At 44.5% G+C, this 26,363-nt stretch overlaps 1 protein-coding gene across 5 annotated transcripts in view; it reads right to left on the bottom strand.

Moving 5' to 3' along the window:
- Nucleotides 1–24,663, bottom strand: part of LOC105493180 (phospholipase A2 receptor 1) — a 127,864-nt gene extending 103,201 nt beyond the window's left edge. For 2 of the 5 annotated variants that reach the window (XM_011760659.2, XM_011760658.2), the window contains exons 1-3: nucleotides 24,159–24,660; nucleotides 6,559–6,942; nucleotides 3,835–4,008 (exon numbers count right to left, since the gene is read on the bottom strand). In XM_011760659.2, the coding sequence (XP_011758961.2) occupies nucleotides 3,835–4,008; nucleotides 6,559–6,942; nucleotides 24,159–24,555 (955 nt within the window). In that variant the 5' untranslated portion in view covers nucleotides 24,556–24,660. Of the gene's footprint in view, nucleotides 1–3,834; nucleotides 4,009–6,558; nucleotides 6,943–24,158 lie in introns of all 5 variants that reach the window. The other 3 variants (XR_011609804.1, XM_011760660.2, XM_011760657.2) reach the window with 3 other exon arrangements.
- Between the last annotated feature and the right edge of the window lie 1,700 nt (nucleotides 24,664–26,363).

Raw genomic sequence — 26,363 nt, forward strand, 5'->3', positions numbered from 1 at the left:
AAGAATTGCATCATTTTTAAGATGTTATTTTAAGACTCACACAGGGCTAACTGCTAAGGAAAAGGGCCCAGCAAAGAAGCACCGGGGGTGTGCACTGGAATCACCTAGAAGTTTGTTAAAACACAGATTGCTGGGCTGCACTTCTAGAATTTCTGATATGATGGTCTAGGGTGTGACTGCTACTTGCATTTCTAGCCAGCTCCCAGGGAATTCCAGCGCTGCTGGAACGGGGACCACACACTGAGAACCATTGAGATACAGGTTAGAGAAGGTTGGATGGGGTGCTCCAGAGTCCAGGTGGGGAGACTTGGCCTACATAGGAGGAGGAACATCATCCTCGTGCATAAAAGGAAGGAAATAAGGATGGGCACAGACGCAGGTAGGCTTAAAGACGAGGGAGCAGGAAGTTGCCAAACTGCCTGTCTGATGGATCTTTTTGCCATTATGAGGTAGGAATTGAGGTCACCTACTGAGAATCAGAAAGGAGACTGGAAGGTAGGGTTAGAAGTTAAAGGAGAATAGAGAGGTTGGCAGGGTCGTCGTGGGGTGTGAGAGCTGCATGATAGAAACACATAGCATTGCTGATTCATGTTGAGGGCTCAGGAGAGAGCAGCCATACCTTTATTGTATCAATCTGCTTGTTCTTCTTTCTTGCAGGGGGAGGGGGTGGGCCGGCGGTGACAGAGTCTTGCTCTGTCACCAGGCTGTAGTGCGGTGGCATAACCTTGGCTCACTGCAACCTCCACCTCCTGGGTTCAAGCGATTCTTCTGCCTTAGCCTCCTAAGTAGCTGGGATTACAGGTGCCCACCACCACACTCAGCTAATTTTTGTATTTTTAGTAGAGATGGGATTTCACCATGTTTGCCATGCTGGTCTCAAACTCCTGACCTCAAGTGATCTGCCCACCTCGGCCTCCCAAAGTGCTGGGATTACAGGTGTGAGTCACTGTGCCCAGCCTAAATCTGCTTTATTATAGAATTATATAAAAATAAGGTTCAAGGGCAACCATATCATTTCACAGGTTGGTATTGTAAAAACATCTCAAATTAACTAAGTGTGGTTCTGCAGCTGTGTAAGGCACACAACCAAGAAAGACCTAGAATGGCCCATAATTGCCACTAAACAAACCCAGAGAGATTCCTGTATGTCATCCTTATTGCTGAAGATGTTTTATTACATCCTTCACTGCTAGTATATTTGTGTATGTGTTTATGAATACTACATTTAAATTTTGCTCATTTACAATCAACTTTTTTTTTTTAAAAAGGTAGCATCATTTTACACTGAGATATTTTTTAAAAACTCCCACATAAGAAGGATGAGATACAGTAGTACAGACCTTTACTTTATTCCCCTCACTCTTCTCTGTCCTATCCACTTGTTGACCCCATGGAAAGGGCCATTGGCTTGCTCAGGTTTCAATCTCTGACATGTCATTTTGAGTTATATTGGCTGCCGGGAGCCAAAAGTAACGAGAAAGGAAGAAAACTGGCACTGAACAAATAAACATGCTCTCTGCTGGTTGTGGTAAAGGTCAGGAGAGCTGGAATCTGGCAGGCTGTCAAGCAGAGGAAGCTTCTGAGCTGTAGGAGGCTGAACAAATAGATAGTCTGGGGAATGAAAAGCCCAGAGCATCACAGAACCCAGGCTTCCACTGGGAAACTATCATTGGCTATAAGCGACAGAGGATGGTGGCGGGGTTCTTTTCAGAACCTTAAGGAGAATGTTGTAGTTTTTTTTTTTTTTTTTTTTTTAAGTCCCTAGTATTAGAGCCAAGTGAAGTATGTGTTAACTTTATTAGTATTGATTCTTTTATTTGGTTTTAACAATGACCTCTATTGGGGATGGAAAAGGAAAGAGAAAACATGATGCAAACAAAATGACAATAATAAAAATAACATGACATCTGGTTCAGGAATCCAAGGAGTGTAGGGATTACATGCATACACACCTACATGCATACATTTAGATTCAGATAGAGAAGGCTGGTGATCTGACAGTTATAAAATAACGAAATGCTTTCATGCTGGTTGGTGAATAGCCACTGTTCTCTGCTTCTCTATTACACCACTGCTGCCGCAGCCTTCCCTGTACCCTACTCCTGCATTCCAGCAGCTAAGGGGTTAATATCAGCAGAGGGCCTCTGGAATTTCCAACCCCACACTAAGGTCTCCACTATTGATTGACCAATAGCCCATACCATATTGGCTGTTAAATGTATTGATATTATCCCTGTATATAGATGTATATTGCATATAATTATCTCCATATTATTAATTGCTTGATGATGAATTATCTGCACCAGGGTCACCTGGGGCACTTCTCAAAAATGCAGATGTTTGGGTTTTACATACTGCTCCCACTGCATCTCTGGAAGATGGGCCAGGATATGCATTTAAACTATCTCCCAGGTGATTCTAGGGCATTGTCTCAAATACAGCCTGCATTTTCTGGCATACAGCAAACCTGTCTGTCCTGTCTTCTCTCTAGATGCCAAGTTCCTTAAAGGGAAGATCTTAAGTCCTAAAACTCTTGGCATTCACCACTATGCCTAGCTTAGGGCTTGTTGACTGACAACAGAGAGGAGAAATTGTGGATTCAGAAGTGTATGCTGAAAAGATAAATTGGGTTTGATGCTGCTGCTGCTATTGTTGCTGCTGCTGCTGGCCACAATGGTTAGCCCTTGTGGGTGCTTACTGTGTGCCAGACATTATGAAAAGTGCCTTGAATGCTTCATCTAATTGAATTGCACAATAATCCTAATAGGTACTGCTATTATCTACATTTTATGGCTGAGGAAACTGAGACTCAGAAAGATGGAGAGAGCTTCCCAAAATTTCATTGTTGGGAAGAAGCAGGATTCCAATCTTGACCTGTCTGATTATTTCAAAGTTTATACTTTCTTATTTACTAAGCCATACTAGCTCTTGGATTAGAAAACAATTCTACAGATACTTTATAAATCAGATTATTTGGAGTTAATCTCTTCAATTTGCTTTTGCTTCAAATTTATTTGTTGCATTTTATGTATGCGGAGGGGAGGCAGGCATGGGAGATGAAGACTGTAAGAGCTGTACCCTCTGACTCACAGAAACCACGGGAAAGGAAATTGAATATAGAAAGTAGGAGGCATATATAAATATTCTCTAATACTTGAGAACAACTGGAAACTTTTCAGCTAAATAAAAATAAAATAAAATAATAAAGCACTAACGGAAAAAAAAGTTAGAACATTGCCACTGCCATTGACCTTTGAAAATCAAGATAAGAAAAGAAAAAAAAAATGAGGTTATATCCAGAAGGTAAGTAGTAAGGAAAGGGAGTCAAGACAAGAATCCACTGTCAAGAAATAATGAGGGCAATTGCGATTTTAGAAAGATCATCAAGAGGCCAGCTGGTGCCTGGACTTGACAATGGACAAGACAAGCAGCCTGGATGTGGAGAAATTAAGGCAGCTCATAAGAGGTAGTGGATTGAAAGGCTAACTGGGTTTTATATGCAATCAGGTTTGTTTTGAAGTATCCAGCCAAGAAGCTGGGATCAATGAGATCGCAGAGTATTATAATTTAATTCGGGTTAAAACATCATTATGCACTGAGCTTAATGAAGAATGGCTAATTAACATCTCTTGAATGTATGGCAAAAAGAATATGCATTAGAGTTGTCTTTTCAAGGCAAAAACAAAAACCCCATTCAAAATCTGAATTAATAGCATCAGGGTGCTTATTCAGACTTCAATATATCAATCCCAGTGCTTTTGTTTAGATACAGATAACTTTCTAATCCTCTTTGATTCATTCATGACATATAGAGAAGACAAAATTTATTCTTACTGGGATCAGGGCAAAATCCCCACTTTTCATCTCTTTCATAACGGCTTGTCGTGGCACACCACAATAAGTCATCTTCCCGACCTTCACGGGTACACTCATGATACCACTGATGGTTATACTGGAAGGGAAACATACACGGCATCCCATGGGTGTTCCCTTTGATTGTGTGCAAATCTAGGAGAAAGAAATGTACAAAGTCAGACATGTATGATGTCAGCTTTACCTTTGGAAACTGCTATACATCAAAAGCATTTTTTATGGACTGAAACCCTCTTAGGGGCAGATACTCACTACAACAGAGTGAGCCCTCAGTTCCTCACTGCCTCCTGTCAGTAGAAGTGTGAGACCAAGAGCTGGGCTCAGAGGAAGTGCTGATACATGGTTTGCTTACGCATTTATCTACTTGTTTACTTACTATGGTGAGCTGCCACAGTAACATTCATACTTGTGGATGGATGAGAAGGAAACTTTAATGGAGATTTAACTTCATAATACCTTCCAGTCCCCAAATACATCAGCCATTAGCATCTAAGGCTCAACAGATTCATAGGCATTTATTAATTTACTCATTCAATAACTATTTATTGAGCATTTAGTGTACTCAGTACTGGGGATACAACAGTGAACAAACCAGCATAAGTTCCTTCATGTGGAACTTCTGTTCTAGCAAGGAGAGAGAAAAAGAAAGCAAATATACAAGTAAACATACAGTATCATTGCAGGTAGTGAAAAGTGCCATGATGAAAAATAAATAGGATGAGAAGACAGAGTGGGGTGTGTGTGTGCGTGTGTGTGTGTATGTGTGTATGCATGAGACAGAGGGAGAGACAGAGAGAAAGAGAGAGAGGGAGAGACGGGATGGAGGAGCACAGGGCACTACTTTGGACAGGATGGGCAGTGAAAGGCCTCTCTGAATAGGAACTGGGTGACCCGAGAGTGCAGGTCTTTAGACAAGAGTTGATCCAGCAGAAGGAAGAGCAAGTAAAAAGAACCTGAGACAAGAACAGGTGTGGGAGAATGAAGAAGAGGAAGGAGGCCCTCTGGGAAGGGGAACCAGGGATGTACTGGAGTGCCAGCGCACATAGGGCTGTCTCCCTGCCATACTGTGGGCTTTGGCCTCTACTCTGAGGGTGGGGGCAAGTCTCTTGCGCATTTCAAATGGAAAAGTGACAGGTTCAGATTTCCATTTTTAAAGAATCACTGAGAGTGCAGGGGGCAAACAGCCGACATGGGGAGAGGGTGAAGCCAGACAGCTGACTGGGTGACTTCTACAATGATCTAGAGTGAGACGATCATGCAGACGTAGCCTGCTGGCTGCCTTCTCAGGGTTTTGCAATACTTGGTCATTCTTGGCCTTAATCAGGAATCAACAAAAACTTTTCACGACTCAACTGGGGTTGCCAGTGGTAGGTCCTGGGGCAAAAGGACCAGCTGTGGAGAGCCTCACCTCTTTCCCACAACTGGCAGGGGTGACCTGAGCTCACGACATGTCACCAGTCACCAGCCTTAGCAGTTAAGGCTACTTAGGAACCGTAGGTATTTCAGGACATGCCCTTTTCTTTCAGTCCCCTTCCTTCTACTCAGAAGCATATGTTCTCTAGAATCTTCTCCTGCATGCACCATGAATGTGGGTATGTGGCTAAAAAAGCTAACATAAAGCAAAATAGCAAGTTCCTCTTCAGGACTGTAGATTATTCAGAGTGCTGATTTGCAGCACTAGCTTTATTTTAGTGAGCCCTGAAAATGCCTGGTCCTTGGCTCTGTCTCTTTTTAATCATTTCTTCTTTAGGAGTTCCTTGCTCTGCTTCCCAGGACTGTACAGAATTCTTAGGAAGATATGCTCTTGTGAAAGCATAACTCTACAGAGCACCACAAGGGGAGGGACTCCGCTTGTCCTGTGGGCCTCTGTAAACCAGGTGCCTAGCCCAGTGCCTGATCAATATGGGGTGGATTTGTCAGCAGTGTTATATAAAAATGTGGGATGAATGGATGGATGGATGGATCGATAGATGGATGGTTGGATAGAGTGAGCTACCAAACAAACCCTGAGGGACAGGTTTGAGATTTTAGAATTTAACTATGTAACTTTCTTTATTTTTTTTTTTCTGTTTAGAAATGACAAAGATAACCATAGAAAATGAAATTCCCCTCTAAACCATGCTTCCCCACTGACCATGCTTGGCACACACCAAATAACCCCTGACAACAGTCTGTCATTTATCTTCAAGTGACTTGCAACATGATTATCACATGAATGCCAGCCAGCATCAGGAGGCATTGGAGGTGCCCTGGATACATACCTCCATAGGTGGGGATGCGTTTTTACAATAAGAGAAATGGAGGCAGGGAAGGAGAAGTTATTATATTTGTCATGACAAAAGTCTTCAAATATCTTTTCCTTCCACCTTCCTTTTCTCTCTCTCTCCTGTCTGCTTGTTCTTTCTCCTCCTTTCCATTGATTCCCAGAGTCAGTTGAATGTTTTTCCTCCCAATACCTTTAAATTCTGAGAAGTTCTGCTTCTTTAGTAGAATGTAGTATGTCCATTCTGAGACTCTCATAACCCTTTTACCATAAGCAAGGAAGCAACTAAAATGTATTTAACAGAAGTCCCCTGAGGGTCCAGGCTTTGTGTACTTCTTTCACATAACGCTTTACAAATCTTTACTTATAGGCAAACTTTAAAAAAATACTATTCCCTGAGTGCTTCTTTAAATTATTTTTACCTTTGTGTAGATATTCACAAATGTCTCCACCACCTGACACATAAGAAATCCACTTATGAAAATACTTCCGTGAGGCCACCACTGTGTTGTCATGCGCCACCTGGACGGAGTACTGCAGCGGGCCGGTGATCATCTTCCTGTTACAGTGCCACCGCAAGGAAATGAGGGTGGAGTCACATTCGTATAAGCTTAAGGGCTGCTCTGGGGCAGAGAAATTCAGGCCCAGGCAACCGCTGCCTCCTATGTTAAAGAGGCCATGGTTTGAAACCCATTTCCACAGCATGTGCTTGTTTGCTTGCTTGCAGTTCTCCAGGGTCAGTACCGATTTACCTGCTTGAATGCATTTCTTCAGACTCTCACTTTGGATAATAAATAGCCCTTTATCTGAAACAAAAATCAAAGACCTGGCATGAAATTTTCATATATAATTTACTAGCATCATGAGGATCTCAGTGTGCATATCTAAGTGCGATATGCCACAGTTGCCGGTCATTTCCCACAGATCTGGCGTTGTTGGGCAGGGTCCATCTGAAGGGCTTTATTTCCATAAAACAAAGGAGTTTCTTTGGAAGCATAAAAGGGCTTATGGAGCTAATGGGAGAGCTCTGATCTAAGACCTCATTGGCCATATAGGAACAAGGGTTACCTGTCAATCCACTCAGGTCTGTTACTGACAGAGAAGGTGCGCTCACACAATTGGTTAGAGAGGGGGATTGGTAATAATACTCAGGGCTCCTGGGGAGGGACACTGGGGGCCCATGGATGGGACAACACTGTCTCAGACAAATGCCTGAATGTTAGGGACACAGCTGCTGAATCAAGAACCACTGAATGAAACTCTCTACCATCAAGTTCCTGTAGAAAACTGAAAGGCTATCAATGAAATGCTGCTTTGTGATCTGATGCAGGATTCAATGCTGGTCAGAACACAGGGCTTCTCAGCAGTACAGAGGTGGAGGCGGGGACCTCTTGCTATGGGGATAGACTCTTAGTAGGAGACGGCTTGCTGGGTGGGGCTGGCAGAAGCAGGTAGATGCCCAGGCCACTAGCTATGGCACCACACCTCGAAACACGAGAGGTGATGGACCACCATTACCGTGGCAGAAACCAGAGGCCACATGGACGGTTGGAGAAAGTAGGCATTTTGTGATATGCCCCTGAGCTCTCCTTCCTGGAGATGGAAGAAGGGATTTGGGTGAGTTTCCTATGGAAAAGCTGGTGGGACCCAGCCGGGGAATACATGTTAGCTGCCAGCCTGCTACCTGACTTAACCCAAGTTGCGGGCCTGGAAGGCACCTAGTACTCAACAGTTAGTATGAACTTGTTTTCTCTCAGGCTTTTTGAAGATGGAAACCAAGTCTCATTTCTTTGGTCTAAGCACGGAGTGTGTTGCGCACATGATGGAAATTCAGTCAGTGCTTGCTGTTGATGAAATACACCAGCTGCTGCTGCTTCGGCCTTTGGCTGCTGAAGTCACCTCGGTCATGTCTGGTCAGGCCCTGGCACTCTTTTATTCTCCCAGTAGCTGGGTTCCCCTTTTCTATTTTACTTCCTGTCTATTTTTTCAAAACTCTGAAGGGACATGATAGGGTTCCCTTGAATGTCTGGGGTTTAGGGTGGGTCGTGTCATGGAGGGCAGAACAGGTATAGGCAGAGGCCTTGGAGAGGTTTGGGACAGTGCAGGACAGGTCTTCTCACAGATCCACGAGGGAACAATGCTTCATTCTGGTAAATGTTCTTTTGGTTTCTCCAAAGTTAATCAGCCTGAGGAGAACTGATTTACAGTTACCAAAATCACTTAAGATACTGTTTCAAAAAGATTGTCAATGTATTAATAAATGCTATACCTCATTTAATAATTGATGACCTTACTTATAGCCATAGATTTGAGGAGTTGAATTAGTTGTCATAGAATTGCTTTGATCACCGTACATCAGAGTAAAAGAGAGGGGGTGGGGTAGAGAAAATGAACGGTTTTAGGGAGATTTCATTTAGATCAGGAAATTTGTTTTCCTAATGAGGGCCTTGTCTGCATGGTTATTAGCAATAGTGATTCAAAATCAAATCCACCTCTCATCAGTGTGACATGGAGTCCGATAATTAACCTTCTGTCCAACTCTCCTTTTCACCTTTTCATGCCTGGGTAGAATGTTCACCTTAATTTTTGTTGTAACCTACTAATTACTTTCTAGTTAACCTAGAGTTCATTAATTTTTCATCAAAGGATAATTATTTTACTATAATGGTTTTGTAGTTCAGCTTCTACCTAATATATATGTTCAAATGTATTATAAGCTCTGCAACGTACTGACTGTGCCTCAGTTTATACACCTCAGATAGGTATATAGATGACCTGGCTAGTGGTTGAGAGCTCTGGAGTCACGTAGAACCATCACGGACCCTCTGTGTAACTTTGGGCAGATTGCTCCATCTCAGTGAGCCTCGTCTTTCCTCCTTGAACTGGGACTATGTATGGTACTCACCTCTTAGGGATGTTAAGGATATTCCATTGAATAACCCATGAAAAGCACACCACATACTACCATGAAAAGCCTTAGGAAATGGGAGCTATCATTATTACTTTATCCCTCTGACTTCCTGATTCTTGGTCTATAGATCCAGCTGCAGACCTGGTTGAACCTACAGAGTGCTAATCTCAGCATCCCTCAAAGGCTTCTTCTCTTACACTGTTAGCACAAAAGCTTATTTTTACTGCAGTTTCTGCAGCACACAGTGGGCGCAGACATTTTAGTTTTAAACAATGCTATCGCTTTTTTTTTAAACAATCGCTATCACCTTTTATGGAGGAAAAATACTCTCCAAACAACCAGATAACAAAATCTTTGTCTCATTTGTTCAAATATGTGTGCAGTGATGAATTAAGAGCCTTCATCTGTTGATTTTCTGCATTACCCACCAGTAAAGTCTACACTGTAGGTTTTTTAATAGGAAAGAGAAAAATACATGGTGTTGACAAGCAGTGTGTAGATGGGGGGAAACGGGTGGTCTGTGAATAAGTGGACATGAAAATTACAAACCTAACATTTGGGGTGAATAAATATTGTGTGGGGCGGGGGGTTTGAAAAAAGGTCTTGCTCTAGTAACCCAGGCTGGAGTGCAGTGGCACTGTCACCGCTCACTGAGGCCTTGGCCTCCCAGGCTCAACTGATCCTCCCAACTCAGCCTCCTGAGTAGCTGGGATTACAGGTGTGTACCACCATGCCTGGCTAATTTTTTGTTTGTTTGTTTTTGGTAGAGACGGGATCTCAATATATTGCCCAGGATGGTCTCCAAACTCCTGGGCTCAAGCAATCCTCCCACCTTGGCCTCCCAAAGTCCTGGGACTACAGGTGTGAGCCACCATGCCTGGCCAATAATGCTTTTAAACTTCCAAATTAATAAGTGTTAAGAGAAAAAGAGTGGCAGAAATTGGAACTTCTGTATCACACTAGCAATCATAAAATTACCTTTCCAAAGCAGAACATATTAGACACACCTAATCCATTGCTGCTTAATTTTGGGGTGCTACTTATATTTCCATGCCAGCTGCATTTAGGAAATAGCTTTAGAAAAGTTCTTCAGAATCTGCCATAGGCAAGTAGCTCTGGTTCACCAATAATAATCAACATGCTGCCTCCAAATATACTAAGTTAAAAAATGACTCGAGCCCATTTTTCCATTAAGTTATAATAGAATATGATCCTGGCACTGTTAATCTCCATAAATTCACTGAAGAGAAAACAATTACTTTCAAACAGACTATGAGGAGACTTAATATAGGTATCAATATTCTGATTGTTATTATATGCACATAATGTCTCTAACAAAACTATAATGTGAAAATAAGCCACCAATCCTTAGTGTGTATAGTTGCTGGATTTTTTAAAAGATGAAAATCAAATGTGGGAGGAATCAAGATTGATTATACATGTCAAGGACATCAGTTCTGCTTGAACACTGATTAAGTGATTAATGAAGTACTGCCAGAATTACTAAATCTCTTTGCAGGAAAATGTTATTATACTTCCCTTCATAATTATAAGTTTAGGAGGAGAAAAAGGATTGATTTATTAGAAGAAACTTATAAGCTAATTTCTATCCTTTTTTTTCTAAAATAAAATCCATGGAAGACAGTGGTTCTACTTTCTACTTCTGAGTTCCTTTAGGAGGAGATCATTTCAGATCCACTCTTTAGCCCCATAAGATAATGTGTACTCTTCTAAGGAGTGGGAGGAGAATGTTTCATTGATCAACTGTTAAACCAAAGTTTAGGGTGTTACCTTTATGACTGCGTATGGAACATTCATTCCTTCAACTAGCTTTCATTGGATGCCAGCTACTTCATAGACACTGGGTAAGATGCTAGAGATAGAGAGAAATTATTTGCCTAAATATCTGTCCTTTGAAACTGTGTATATTTGTTCTGGAATCATGGGAATTTGGCTAGCTAATGAAAAGAAGGGAGTTCCATCAATTCCAAAGAAAACTTTATAATTGCATTCAAAATAAGCCCTTAATGGTGGGGCGTGATGGCTCATACCTGTAATCCCAGCACTTTGGGAGTCTAAAGCAGGGGAATCACTTGAGGTCTCTACTAAGAATACAAAAATTAGCTGGGCTTGGCGGTGCGTGCCTGTATTCCCAGCTACTCAGGAAGCTGAGGCACAAGAATCGCTTGAACCCAGGACGTGGAGGCTGTAGTGAGCCAAGATCATGCCACTGCGCTCCAACCTGGGGGACAGAGTGAGATTGTGTCTCAAAACAAACAAACAAATAAACAACAACAACAAACTGATACAATAAGCTCTTAAAAACAAGTGATAACACTTATAAGTGGGAGGTGAACAATAAGAACACAGGGACACAGGGGGGAAAGAATATACACCGAGGCCTGTGGCAGGGGAAGGGAAAGCGTCAGGATAAAGAGCTAATGCATGTGGGCTTAATACGTAGATGTTGGGATGATAGATGCAGGAAACCACCATGGCACACATTTCCCTATGCAACAAACCTGCACATCCTGCACATGCATCCCGGAACTTAAAATAAAATAAAAAAATGATTTTAAAAGATTTTAAAAACTAAGTGATAACAAATAAGAGAAAGAAAATAGGCCGGGCGCGGTGGCTCAAGCCTGTAATCCCAGCACTTTGGAAAGCCGAGACGGGCGGATCACGAGGTCAGGAGATCGAGACCATCCTGGCTAACACGGTGAAACCCCGTCTCTACTAAAAAATACAAAAAACTAGCCGGGCGAAGTGGCGGGCGCCTGTAGTCCCAGCTACTCGGGAGGCTGAGGCAGGAGAATGGCGTGAACCCGAGAGGAGGAGCTTGCAGTGAGCTGAGATCCGGCCACTGCACTCCAGCCTGGGTGACAGAGCAAGACTCCGTCTCAAAAAAAAAAAAAAAAAGAAAATAACCCAAAATTTAAGACACCGAACTGGCTCTTCAACTGATGTCACATGCGAGTTGGACAGGACCCCTCAGTGTCACCAGACTCTGAGCAGGGAGTGTGCACACACATATACTTGCCCACTTTCTAGGGAGGACAAAGCAGGGCAGTGCTGGAAGGAAGACAGGTGTGGCAGAGGAGACTCACTTCACCCATAAACCCCGAACCATGAACTTCAGAGCTGGATGGAACTGTAAAGATTATTTAACTGAACCAATCTTTTACTTTTGTTTTTTTCAAATTCATTTTTGTCTTAGAAGTTTTATATCTATCTACTATATTCAGTCCAGGTTTAGCTTTATTTACATGCATTCACTTATAACTTAAGAAAGAAGAAAATAAACTGCTATAGATTGTCGCCAAACATGTTGAAGTAGCTGACTTGAAATTTCAGACGACAAAGATCTAGCATGTGCTTAATGTGGCATGGTTTGGGAACCCTGCAGACAGAAGGATATATATGTCATAGTGTTTGCCTGCAAGGAAGTCATAGTCTCCCTGGGAATCCCTGAAATACACAGAAAAAAATTATAACTTAATGCCAACATATATTTTGACATAGGAGATACAAGCAAAATGGTGTGCCATGAGGTTGGAGTCTAAAGCCTGGGGGCATTATTGCAGTTTGATCTGTCTATGTGAACAGCAGACTGGAGGTACCTACAGGAAGTTTCTCCTGGGGCCCCTCCACTTGACCTTCTGCACCCCTTCTGATCACCTCTGCTTGCCTTTGGTGTTCCCTTTAGCTTTAGACAGCTCTTCTCTTAGAACTAGCTGAATGAAGGTTTGAAGTGTTAAGTGAGTAGGATAAGATTTGTACTGTTAAGCTTTTGTGAAGTTTCTGCATTTTTAACAAAAAACACTTGGAAGAAATAATAAAACAGCAATTTCAATGGTGGCATTTTAGGCAAACAAAGGACTTTCTGGTAATCAATAAATTATATCATGAAGGTGTTCACCTAATCCAACTATACACATAAAGTCCGTCTCTGTGCCGCTTCATTAAGGGAACTGGAAGGAAAAGTTCCAGTGCATGGTTCACATCAAGTGCAATGCGTAAGACAAGCTATTAGAAAGCCACAGCATGCAGGCTGCAGCCCAATTTCAATCTCCTACCCCAGTCCATAGGTTTGAAATTGCTTCTACTCCATCTACCCACAGAGCTAGTGCTGGGCTCACGCCCTTCCTGCCTTGCAGCCTCTCTGGACTCTGTCCATTTCCTTGCTGTTCTGACAGTATTTAGGTTTCAGCAGGGACACAGTCCAGAAGGAAACGGGGAGGGCATCTCTCCTCTGTAACCAATCTGAAGGTGAGCAGCTTCTCTCTTGAGATGTATTGACCTTTTCCAGCTTCACAAATTTGGGTTTGTCTCTATCTCTTCCATCTAGTGAACAATGGATTCAGAGCCGATTGCATTCCTAAGATTACTCTGTAGCAGGAAGGGATACTGTAAGCTGCTGAATCAAGTCCTATTCATGGCCGAGTGATGCAGAAAATCTGGATTCTTAACATGACCTTTCAAACCAATAAGTGAGGAATTTCCCATGCTTGCAGCAATCAGCATGTGCATGGTTCTTCAAAGAACAGATCCACGGAACAAAGTGAAAAGTGGGCCAGTCCTTCCTACCTCTCTCTGCATGAAAATGTGCATTTTATCTCAAATCATCTGAGTTTTCATGTGTCTCTTAATCTGAAGCTTTTGAGTTCCTGTCAATTGCTTTCTATTAATCAACTAAAAAGTTAACCAAATACATTTTTTAAGAAACCTCTTTGTCCTGTCTCAGAAATTCCTTCTCTTTCTCTGTCCTAGCATTGTCCTTAACTCTGAGCCTTCTTTATTCTCCTATAGCTTCTGAACCTGGATAATCACCATCTCCACAGGGTCGTGGATCCCTCTTGATAAATCTTTTTACATGTTCTCTTCCCTTTTCTCTCTAACCTCCCCAAATTGCCTCTCCAAGTTCCATGAGGCACACAATAGTCTTTCTCACATATGGGAAAAATGAAACCCAGCATAATCAGTGCCACCGGACTGTAGTTCTGTGAGGCTTCAAATTGCCTGTTACTAACCCCTGTGCCAGGAGGGGTTTACCCTTTCAGACTGTCCTTGCCACTCCCTGGCCATTCCTGTTCCCTCCTCTGTCCTCCTGCTCTGTCCTCATTTAGCAGTTGCTGACCCTGGCAGAAAATCTTCTCTCTTCCGTGATTCTTTGCTAGACCTCTGTATCTTACCAATGAATTTTTAAACTGAGTTGAAAACATTCTTCTTCCTTTTAGCTTTTTGTCTCTTCTCCCATTGTTTTACCTTTATTTAACTGGAAAGTACCTAACAGACATTGCTGGTGTAAAAATCATTATTTACAGCAGCTCCGTGATTACCTTATACACTCTGTTGAAAATATACCATCTCAGTCAAAAACGTGCCTCATTACAAAGTGCAAGTTAGGGCAAGGACAAAAAGACAGAACATTGTTAAGATGCCCTCACAAATGCCTGCATATTAAAGCCTGGAAATGATTCAAAGACTGGGTCACAAAAAACCAACAAAACCAGAAAATAACTCCATCATCAACCAAAACAACTCTGGAAATGATATGGCATGACTGAAAACAAAAGTGCTTACAATGAGCTATCCATCTTAGCTGCTTTGAGAGTATGGCCATTAAAAAAAAAAAAAAAAAAAAAACATTTACTACAGTGCAAGGTAGAAATGTTAAAAACAAAAACAAAAACAAAAAAACAACGTTTAGTGGTAGGTAGCGTGTTAGTCCCTGTATTGATTTGCTACTAGAGTTGCCATAATAAAATACCACCAACTGAGTGGCCTCAATGACAGAAATTTCTTTTCTCATAATTCTGGAGGCTGGAAGCGTGAGATCAAGGTGTGGCAGAGTTGGTTCCTTCTGAGGGCTGTGAGGGAAGGATGGGATCCTGGATTCTCTCCTTGGCCCCTGGAGGACCACCTTTTCCCTGTGTCTCTTCACTTCATCTCTCTATGCATATTTCTGTGTCCAAGTTTCCCCTTCTTATGAGTATACCAGTCATAATAGACTAGGGCTACCCTAACTGCCTCATTTTAACTCGTTTACCTCTGTGAAGACCCTATCTCCAAGTAAAGTCTCATTTTTATATGAATTTGGTGGTGGGGGGAAACAAAATTCAAGTCACAACCATCCCTATCATTCTTATTCAGGCTGTCTGCATCATTTGCAGGGTCCAGGGTACAATGAAAATATGTGGTCTTGGCTGGACATGGGGAAGTCAAGTCAATGTCCCTTTCCCTTGGGCCCACAAGAGATTGCAACCTCTGAACTATAACATGCTTGGAATATTAGTACCTGGACTGAGGATATGTGACACGTTCCCACTCAGCCCTCACAGAACCCACAGAAGTGCTACTAGTCCAGTGGTGACAGATGCTGCTTTGCACTGCCCGTAAATGCCACAAGGCATCTACTCCCAGGGCCCAGGCCTCCAGTCCCCCAACTTCAATGCAACCCGGTTGCCACTGTGTGCAGAAGGCAGCAGCAACTGTGGGGCAGGAGTGTGGGGGAGGCAGCTGAGAACCCATCCCAGGGAGGTAGACAGCGGACCCCAGGCAGAATTGAACAGAGGCTCCAAACCTCTGGCTTGAGTTCCATTGTTCCACTGAACATCACGCACAGCACACAATTTCAAAGATAGAAATAATTATGAATCCCAAGGCCCCTATCCATGGAGCTTTAAACCCTAAGTGGAAAGAAGGCCCTTCTGACTATAGGACTCTGTGCGACTGCACTGGTTATATCCCCATGAAGCTCTCCTTGTTTGTATTTGAACAAGGTTAACATTATGGAAAAAAGACCTTGGCAAACTACAGAGCACTTCTTTTAGGGCAGAACTGCTTAAAACTAGGAAAGTATCTGCCTTGGTTTTCCCATCTGCACAATGGGTTTAATAGTAATGCTGGGGCTGGGTGTGTAGTTCACATCTGTAATCCCAGCACTCTGGGAGGCCGGGGCTGGAGGACAACTTGAGACCAGGAGTTTGAGACCAGCCTGGGCAACATAGCAAGACCCCTTCTTTACAAAAAGTTTAAATTTATAATAAAAAGAAAAAATAATCGTGCTAGCTTCACAAGACCTTGATAATGGTTATCTCAGTTATGATGATCACTTTATAAATATTAATAAAAATAAAAGCCAATCTTAACTTTGAATATGAATGGTGCCAAAGAGCAGCAAAATGAAAAAAATGTTTATAGTTAAATAATTACTTTGAGATTCCTGTTTATATTTTCATAATTGAAAAGTTCTCAAGAGCAGAATAGCAAAAGCTAGAAGTGGTAACACTATTTTATTTCCATATTTCTTTGGAACTGTAGTTGTCTGGAAAGTATCATAAATTAAAAAGCCAAGTGGTTATGACTTTTCTGTTTTGTTTAGCTCTGTGTCTCAGAACCCAAGTTACAGAAATTCTAATTCTAATTTTCTAATTTTCTTGAGTGGCTTTATAAAATGTTTTTCCCTAAATGACTTTATATAGTGTTTATATGGTGTTCTTTTGTCTATTTTATGAACAATAATATTTCTTTTTGCTTTGATCAGTTCAAAATATAATTTATGCTCCTAGCTATGCATTGGAACATCTCCAAAAGGCTCTCAAGCATAATTTCTAAAAAGAAAAATGGAGGGAAGGGTTTATAAATGTCTTAAATCGATTACTTTGATAGATTCCATGAGGATTTGCGGCATTAGGATTGAGTTCAGAAGAGGCAACACAAGGGGATCGTTTCTTCAGATAACTTGATATAAATAAGCAGATTGTTAGGTCAAAGAAGGGGAGCTGCAGGGACAACTAAGCCATCTGTGTGGCCCCATCTTTCCTGTCATGGGCTTGGAACCTGCATTGTGTGGTATCAGTTACGGTGACAACCAACAATAGGAAAATAGTTAGAGGCTTAACGAGAAAGAGTAAATAGGACCAGGAAAACTGGACGTCTATGCTGACTCACAAAGGCTTGCCAGGAAAGGAGGCAGGCAGAGAAGGTGGGATGAGAAAAGTATGAAGGGGAAGAAACGCTGAGGGATGACAAACAGAAACGGGAGAAATGGAGTCAAGATGGCTAGCATGATTCATGGCCAGGAAGGGCAGCTAAACCACTATCTGATCACACTTTTACTGAAATTCCATCTCCAGATTAGTAGAATGGCTCATTGCCTAGAGACATCAGAATTGCCTAGAACAATACACAAATCAATAGCTTTGCACATTTCTGCTTTAGGAAAATACTACTCCCACTTGTGAAAGGAGGGGTTTGGAAAAGGAGGAGTTGCAGAGAGCAAGAGGCTGGCCTCCTGTTCTTCCTGCTGTGAAACCAAATCGTGTGCTCCTGTCGTGCAGCAGGATACAGAATGAACCATACCATGGGGTCACAAGGCTATTCAGGGATCCTTTGCATTAGTGCTGAGTGCTTGATTCAAACCCCATGCTACAAGCTCCTGTGGGCACAAGTTGCTTAACCCTTCTTCATCTGTAAAAGAAGGGTATGTATTAATATTGCCTACCTGTTTAGGTGAGGAGACAACGTGTCGATGTAAGTAAAACAACAAAGAGTAACGACTCCCCAACTTTTAGAAAATACTAGAAGCAGTAGAGGGGCATTTTTACCTTTGTATTAGAAACAGAAGCTATGTGGGAAATCTCAGGGCTACAGCTTCTCCCCTCTGCCGCCTCCAGGTAGTGGCTCTTATCGCTGTTTTTCAGAAGGTGGCACCTACCCCTCTTCCTCGCCACTGGGGCCCTCAGCCCTGAACCACTCTTCCCCACATTCACCATGGTTTGATACCAGCAGACTCTCTGCTGTTCTCCACATCCCAAAGCCACTTTAGCTTCCACACATACGACCTAACACTCTGACTCAATGCTTTCCCCACTGCAGGTTGTGGCCCATTTATGGTCATGCAATCAACTGAGCATGTTATGACTAGCTAGACAAAACAAAACAGAATGGAACAGGGGGAAATGTGGCAGCATGTCATATTAGGTAAGAGTATTTTTTTAAAATGAAACATTGTTTCAGTTATACATATGTAGACCTATATGCTGTGGGTTGTGACGTAAAATGTGTTTCTTATTGTGGCTTGCTGACAAAAGAGTCCCAAACTCTACTCCAACCTAGCTTTGCTCAGGACATTGGGTTCCTTGACCTCCTCTGTGGTGAGGACCTTCTTTTGCCTCTTCTCCACTTTGGTGACCACTCCCACAACCATATCACAGATCTGTTTACTACCAAGAATAGGTCCATCTCCAAAACTTGGATTTTGCACTCTATAACCACTACCTCTCCTATTCTGCAATTTTCCCTCATCTCCTAACCTTCACTAACTGTTTTCTTTTGTTACTGTTTTTAAATATATATTTTCCTCTTTTTAAACCCTGTTTCATGAACAAAACTTTCTGTTCCTCAATCTTCCTATTGTTATTGACTTAGCTCAGCTTTAACTATCCAGACCATTTCTTTGCTGCCCTCCAGAATTACCCTCTTCAAGGTGACAGGAGACCTTCTCTTCAAGGCCCAAATTGAACATGGCACTTCTAAACTTAAACATGCGATCTGGTTCCCTTTTGTGCAAACCCACAAGGCCCTTCTCAGCAGTGCCCAATTCACTGGACCAGACTGTTTCCGGAAGCAGGGTGCCTCCAACCAACTCTTCCTCAACAATCTCACGCTTCCAAATATAGACATGTTACTGCTTCTTGTTTTGCCTGGGGCCCTACTCTGGTGGTCTACCCCATCCACAGCCCCGGATGAAGCAGCATCCATCCCTGTGTCCACCTCTTGCCCCTACCATGGCCAATTAGCCAGGGGAAGGCCTTCGACTCGAGGGCAGAGCACAGGAACTGACTAGCATGCTGTGAAGAGTGTAACTGGACCCCTCTCCTAGGAAATTAAGGGACTCTTCCCAAGAAGCTAAGGGAGCTACACAGGAAAGTCCTGCTAGTCAAAGCCAAAGAAACTAGTCAACAGATAGAACAACCAAGCTGGAGACACCATAGAGCCCCAGAGACAGAGAGAAACACATAAAGTAATGCTTCATGTCAGGCCAGTACCTGTGTCCCAGAAGATCTGGCTGCCCTGAAGAACCTGTCCTGGGTCCCCCTTGAGATCCTGGGACCATTACAACAACTCCACGCTTGCTTGAGTGACCTTCAGTGGGCCTCTTTCCTTGAATCCAAAAGAGCTCAGAAGGGAACTTTCAGCTCACTGAACTTTTACTGTTGCCTGACACATAATCCTGTGCCTTTGCACACGAAATATGCATTCCCAGGAATGCTCAGTCTCCTTTTTCCTATATGGCAACTGCCTACTTATCCTTTAGGAAAACAAATGTTTTTCTTATGAGCCTCCAGCTCCCCAGGCCAGCGCCTCCTCTGCACGCCTTCAGCACTTTGCTCATCCCTAGTTATCATAAGACCTCTCTCACTGTTTTGTAATTGTTTGTGTTTCTGTATCTGTCCCTGCACTCTCAGCCTCTTGGGGCCAGTGTCAATCCTACTCATGCTTTTACCTCCCCAATCTGGAGGTGGGTAGCAGATTCTGTTGGTTCCCTCCTCACACCCTCTAACCTGGAGCTCACTCACCTGCAGACAGTCCCTGTGCACTCCCAGTGACTTTCTGTGGCTCTCTGCCTGAGTGTTTCAGGGAGACCAGGAGCACCAGGGGGTGAATGCCCCAGGAGTGACCCTTAGACAGCGAGAGGTGGGAGTTGGTGGATAAATACTTCAGCTTCTTGCCTGTCGGTGGGTCCACTGAGTTCTATACAGTTCCTCAAAGGGTCCTTTGTGAAACTGAGCCCCAGTGGCCTGTGGTGGCTTTCTTCCCTCCTTGGTCTCATGTCCTCACTCCCTTACCATGCTTTCTAGAATCACCTCCTAAAAAAAAACTGCTTGCACCCTAATGAAAACATGTCTCAGGAATTGCTTTTGGATGAGCCCAAGTAAAACAGGGAGATAAAACACATAGTGCCTGACAGATAATGAATGACTGAGGTCATCAGCCTCTACCCCTCTTTCCATTGGCACAGCATGTCAAGAGACACCCTGTACACCCAACCCTGTTTCACTATATTCTCCCAAGTTAGGACCTGATGGCAAGCACACTGACCACACACTCATCAGCACCCTCACCTCCCTTGGTCACTGGTCATTTTGAAGAGCCTACCCTGAGAGTGCCCAGGCACTGACACAGACTTGGGTTCTTTCCACTCCTGCTCTGGGAAGCTGAGCACTACAGAAGGAAACTCTCCTACGATATTAGTTGGGGACCTTTTCACATTGATCATTTTTCAACCCTCAACAAAGCTTCAAAACCATTTTACTTGCCCCCTGATCATTTCCTTCAGCAATGACTATGCCCAGCTTTCACCAGGATGCGCCATCCTCTTCTTCTTTCTCCCCTCTGTCCTCTTTGTATCTGGAGTACTTGAGTGAGTGAAGTTAGCATGTCTTAGCACTTGCTAGAAGAAGGGCTCAGATTCTGATCAGGGAAAACAAACCACGATCAGGCTCCTTGGAATAACCAACCAGAACAAAGGTCCCCAGCCTTTTCTGCACCAGGCACTGGTTTCATAGAAGACAAATTTTCCACAGACCAGTGGGGTGGTAGGGTGGGGGATGGTTTCGGTATGATTCAAGGGCATTATATTTATTGTGCACTTTATTTCTATTATTATTACATTGTAATATATAATGAAGTAATTATACAGCTCACCATAATGTAGAATCAGGGGAGCCCTGAGCTTGTTTTCCTGCAACTAGACGGTCCCATCTGGGGTGATAGGAGACACTGACAGATCATCAGGCATTAGATTATCATAAGGAGTGCAACCTAGATCCTTCGCGTGTGCAGTTCACAATAGGGTTCATGTTCCTTTGAGAATCTAATGCCACCACTGATCTGACAGGAGGTGGAGTTCAGGCAGTAATGTGAAGGATGGGGAGCAGCTGTACATACAGATGAAGCCTCTTTTGTTCACTGCTGCTCACCTTCTGTTGTGCGGCCCAGTTCCTAACAGGCCACAAACTGGTAGGTGGCCTGGAGGTTGGGGATGCCTGAACTAAAGGTAGGAGGAGATGAGCTTCAGACCTGCCAAGTACAGTGCTGTACACAGGGTAGTAAATAACTGTTATGGGGCTGTCAACCTGTCAAAATAGTCTGGATTGGCCAGAGGAGGAGGGCGCCATGGTGAGAGGGCAGCAAAAGGACAACACTTAGATTAGTACTATTACTAGCTCCATTTGACAGATGAGGAAACTGAGCTACTGACGGGTGAAGTACTTGTCCAGGGTCACACGATGGTAAATGGCATAGTCAGGATTTGAACTCAGACCGTCTAGCTCTGAAACCCAATAACTTAACTACTGCATAATACCGTATCTACTGACTTTTGAATACAGAATTGTATTGCCCATTTTTACACTGTTGAAAAAGACATACCCAAGACTGGGAAGAAAAAGAGGTTTAATTGAACTTACAGTTCAACATGGCTGGGGAGGCCTCAGTATCATGATGGGAGGCGAAAGGCACTTCTTCCATGGCAGTGGCAAGAGAAAAATGAGGAAGAAGCAAAAGCAGAAATCCCTGATAAACCCATCAGATCTTGTGAGACTTAGTCACTATTAGGACAATAGCATGGGAAAGATCCCATAATTCAATTACTTCCCCCTGGGTCCTTCCCACAACACGTGGGAATTCTGGGAGATACAATTCAAGTTAAGATTTGGGTGGGGGCACAGCCAAACCATATCAAGAATTATTGATAAATCATTGGAAAATCATTACAATACAATATATCATCTGCCTCCCAAGGCTGGCATGCTTACAATACATATCAGATCTATAAATAATACATATCAAACAATTCAGATAAAAATGCTGTATGTATAATCTGCTGTACAATATCACATAGCCATTATTAGTGGATTGGAAATGAAAATGAGTGTGCATTTTCCTCTCAGTTGCTCTGTGGATGTCAATCGTGGCTAAAGTGAGTCAATGTGGTACAGTGAACACAGCAGTAAACTGAGGCACCCCAAAGCGTGGCTAACTACATGGCAGCCATATTTCAATTTCCACATCTGAAGAACAGAGGGCTAGAGTAGACAATGTCTCAGGTCCTTTTCAATGTTAAGATTTTGTTTTTCCATTTTGTATTGACAGTAAAAACTTGACTTCATACCGTCTAGCTGACACTTGAAATTCTACTGATGCAGATGACTGGAATCAGGGAGGGAGCCTGTGCGAGGATTGGTAGATAACCTCTGTGCTCCTTGGAAAATGAGCAGCAGTATTTTCATATCTGAAGAATCTCTATGCCAACTATTTCGACCTTGTCAGATTTGCAAATTGCACCTGGTAGGTACAAGGGCTAGCAGATGGCTCTAATTTCAGAGTGCCCTTGACTACCAAAAAGAAGACACTGATGAGAATTTGTCTTAGGCCAGGATTTGGGTCTGCTACATATAAAAAGGATTAGCCCTTCGCTCAGAGATCACCAGCACATACTCTCTGTGTGGCCCAGTCCAACTTCTGTCCTGTGGGCTGCTGCCCTGTTCTACCACCTAGTGCCCAGTCAAAACCCACATTTTAAAACGCAAAGGAATAACCACTGCATGGTAAACTTAGTGGAAAGGAATCAAACATACCACAGGATCAGATGTGCATCCACAGGAGCAATTTTTACTGAATTGACCAAGAAGGTAAGAGCATCTCTGACTTTGGTCACTTTAGAATAAGAATGGTCTTGTTCTACCTGCCCCTGATTAAGCCTCCAGGGATCTTAGGAAACACAGTCTAAAAAAGATTACCTCAAAAATGTCGATATATTCTACTGGGGAGGAAAAAATGTGAACGCAGATATTGATCACATTTTGTGTTACCCCTTCTCTCCAAACTTATCTCCAAAGGCAGAGAGGATGGAGTCTGTCTGGAGTCTCCTCCTGGCATATTTAACTCCCTCCTGTCCCCCTCCTACTTGCATATATGGACTTCTGCACTTAGGCGCAGGCTTCTCTGCCTGAGGTGGCCCATTCTCGAATGCGGACCCCTGCAGGCCAGAAATCTCCTTCCATCTCTTTACACATCCTTCTGAGTCTCATGTGTAGTAGGTGCTCAATAAGTGTTTGCTGAATTGGTCTGTGTGTGCAGGTGCGTGTTTGGGGAGTAACTTAATTCTCAGGGGTCCCATGTATATAACAAATCCCATTTTTCCTCTGACAGAGACTAAGGCACAAAGGCTCCAGATCGCACAGCTCATGGAGTCACTGGGGCTCCTCTCCCTCACCTGGTCTGATGTTTTCAGGCCGGGTGCGGTGGGTCACGCCTGTAATCCCAGAACTTTGGGAGGCCGAGGTGGGAGGATGACTTGAGCCCAGGAGTTCAAGACCAGCTTGGGCAACGTGGTGAAACCCCGTCTCCACCAAAAATACAAAAACAGCTGGGCGTGGGGGCGCACACCTGTGGTCCCAGCTACTCGGGAGGCTGAGATGGGAGGATCACTTGACGCCTGGAGGCAGAGGCTGCAGTGAGTGGAGATCCCGCCATTACACTACATCCTGGGCGACAGAGCAAGATTCTGTCTCAAAAAAAAAAAAAAAAGTTTTCCTTCAGGAAGGGGTGGACTGGGGAGGCCTGGCTTGGGGGTCACTCCGCAGGTGGCGGCGCACACTCTGAGCGCTTGTTTTGCAAGGGGACGAACTGAGCCTTTTTTTTTTTTTTTTTTTTTTTTTTTTTTGGCCATCATTTATCCGAGATGCGATCGGTCCAAATAAGCAGCTCTCGGAAAGTTTCCGTTTTGAAACTTCTCCGACACTCCTATTCCGGGCTGGCTCCGGGTGCCAGAGTCGAGAGGAGCTGCCTGCGAGACCAAGCCCCGCCCCCCGCCGCCGGACCCCCGCAGGAGCCAGGAGGGTGCTGGGCCTAGACATGAGGCTGCAGGACACCACTCCCTCCCCCCATGCTCAAGACTGCTGACACACGAACCCCTACAAACGCGGCCGCCCTTGCCCGCCAGCTTGGCCCCTAGCTTCACCCCTTCTTCCTCTCCCTCGACCACCCCGACCCCCCTCCCCAACGTACCGATCCAGTCCCCGACCCTGGGAGACTCACCCCGCCACTCCAGGAGCCGCTCGGGGGTGAGCGCCGCCGCCACGTCCTCAGCGTAGCCCCTCGGCGCCCCCAGCAGCAGCAGCAGCAACAGCAGCAGCAGCGACGGCGACAGAAGCATCGCTAACCACTGGGCTCGCCGGGCGCCCCTTGTCCCGGGAGCCCACAGCCGCACCCCAAGCACCCGGCCCTGCAGCGCGGAGGCGGATCCGCAGCCTCCTCCGCGCCCCACCCCTCCGGGGGCCTCGACACTCCCGGGCCCTGGAGACCCACTCCGCCACCCCTGTCGCCACAGTGAACGGACACTCGGGGCTCTGGCTGGGACGCGGGAAAGTCCCCCGCGTTTTCCCCGCCCTACCCACTGCGGCTTGAGGAAGGAGGAGGAGGAGGGGTGAGCCATCTGCCCATCCCAGAAATTCCTGCGTTTGGGGTGGGGACAGGAGCAGTGAGGCTGCCCAGCGCACACTCCCTGCTCTTCCAGTTCGCAGCCCCCCTCTCTCCTTTCCGGGGGAGGCCGAAGAGGAGTTGTGGGTGAGCGATTTGGGAATCTCCAGGACAAGGAGCCTGACATCCGGGTTTGCAAACCACCCGGATTCTGGAAAACACCGCGGGTTTGCAGCGGGCAGCTTAGAGTGAACCCAGCTGCTCTGCGACCCGGGCGCTTTGGGAGCGCCCTGGACTCCTCTGAAATGTGGAGCACTGGAAACCCCTGAGGGGCCACCCCGTGGTCTACCTTCCTTGCCACAGAGTAACCCAAAGATTCTTTTATTGTTCAGCTCCTTCGGTTTTGAAATAACCTCCTCTTTACATCTCCTTTGATCCCCCAAGCCCCGCAAAGTAGCCAGGGTCCCTATTACCCATTTTTACAGCTGAGAAACCCTGCCCAGAAAGTCGAAGTGCTTTGCCCTAGGTTACTTCCTAATCCAGCAAAAGTTTCTCTGTAGTAAGTAGGGCAGTCCTGGCTAGAATGTAGTCCTTCTAACTGTCCTCCTTCAAATAACCAGCAGAACACTGTAAGTGTTTAATATTCTGAGAACAGGCTTATATAAGACCTTTCCTCAGCGGGACCTTGACATTAGTCGTTAAAACATAAGAGAGGGGGAGGGGAGGGCAGAAAGCAGAGCCTGGAAGGAAATGCCCAGCAGGGAGGAGGATTGAAGGTCAGAGCTAAAAGTGGAAGAAGGGAAAGTGGTTGTCTTGGCCACTGCCTTAACGAAAGGTGCTCAGTCCTGCAGGAACCTCAGAGAGCCTCAGAACTGTCTGTCTGAGGACGAAAGGGGCAAGCGTTTATCCATGGACTTTATCCTTCCCTGTTGGTAAGGGAGCTCCTAGAGATTAACTCTGCTGCACTGTTCTACAGCAGTGGTGAGTTTCAGGCATGGTTCCACGCTTTGTCTCTGAGAAGCCCTGGGTGCATAGCATGGCAAAAGGTGAGGCGTTGTCAGGTTGTTTCTCAGGGGGGTGGGGGACAGGGGGACAGCTAGGGGAGACAGGCTGCAGAGGGGGCTGGAGTAAGAGGTGAGTTGAGAGGATGTGAGAGGTTCCAATGTGTGTAGAGTCTATAACGTATCATTACATGTAGAATTCAGCATCCCTGCTTGAAAACATGCAGAAAAGAGATGCTTTAAGCCTAGTAGATTACACAGACTTCAGCTACAAACTATGTATCCATCTCTCCTATAGTCTCAGAACTACATTGCTATGGGAATATCCCCGTAGTATTGTAATAGAAGATTTGGCCCTGCCTGAGCAGGTTGGCGTGCATTGCAGCAGGCAAGTGCAATGCATGTGGCATAATTAGGTCATAAAATGGGACACTGATGCTAATCTCTGGTGAGGTCCAGGGCAGTAACAGTAAAGGGGAGAAAGACTAGGCTGGAGTGGGCATAGAGGCCTAAGTGTGCTCAGATAGTATGGTGGATATTGGGAGGAAGAGGCTGTCCTAGGATGGGAAGAAGTTGTGAAAAAAATATATATTATACAAAGGTTAGAGTGAGAACTGCTTGTATGGGAGAGAGTGAGGCATGCCTGGTTGAAATAAAGGGCAGCCACTGGGGCACCCTGACGAATGAGGACAGTTGCTGGGACATTGGGCTACCTCTCACTGGCTGTGCACCAGTGTGAGTTGTCCACGTGCTACGGGCCTGTTTTAGTCTCCGTATAATGAGGGGGAAAAAAGCCTCCCTTGACCCATAGCAGATACAATTC

This window comes from Macaca nemestrina, chromosome 11, assembly GCF_043159975.1.
Source record: "Macaca nemestrina isolate mMacNem1 chromosome 11, mMacNem.hap1, whole genome shotgun sequence".
In the NCBI taxonomy this organism is placed as follows: domain Eukaryota; kingdom Metazoa; phylum Chordata; class Mammalia; order Primates; family Cercopithecidae; genus Macaca; species Macaca nemestrina.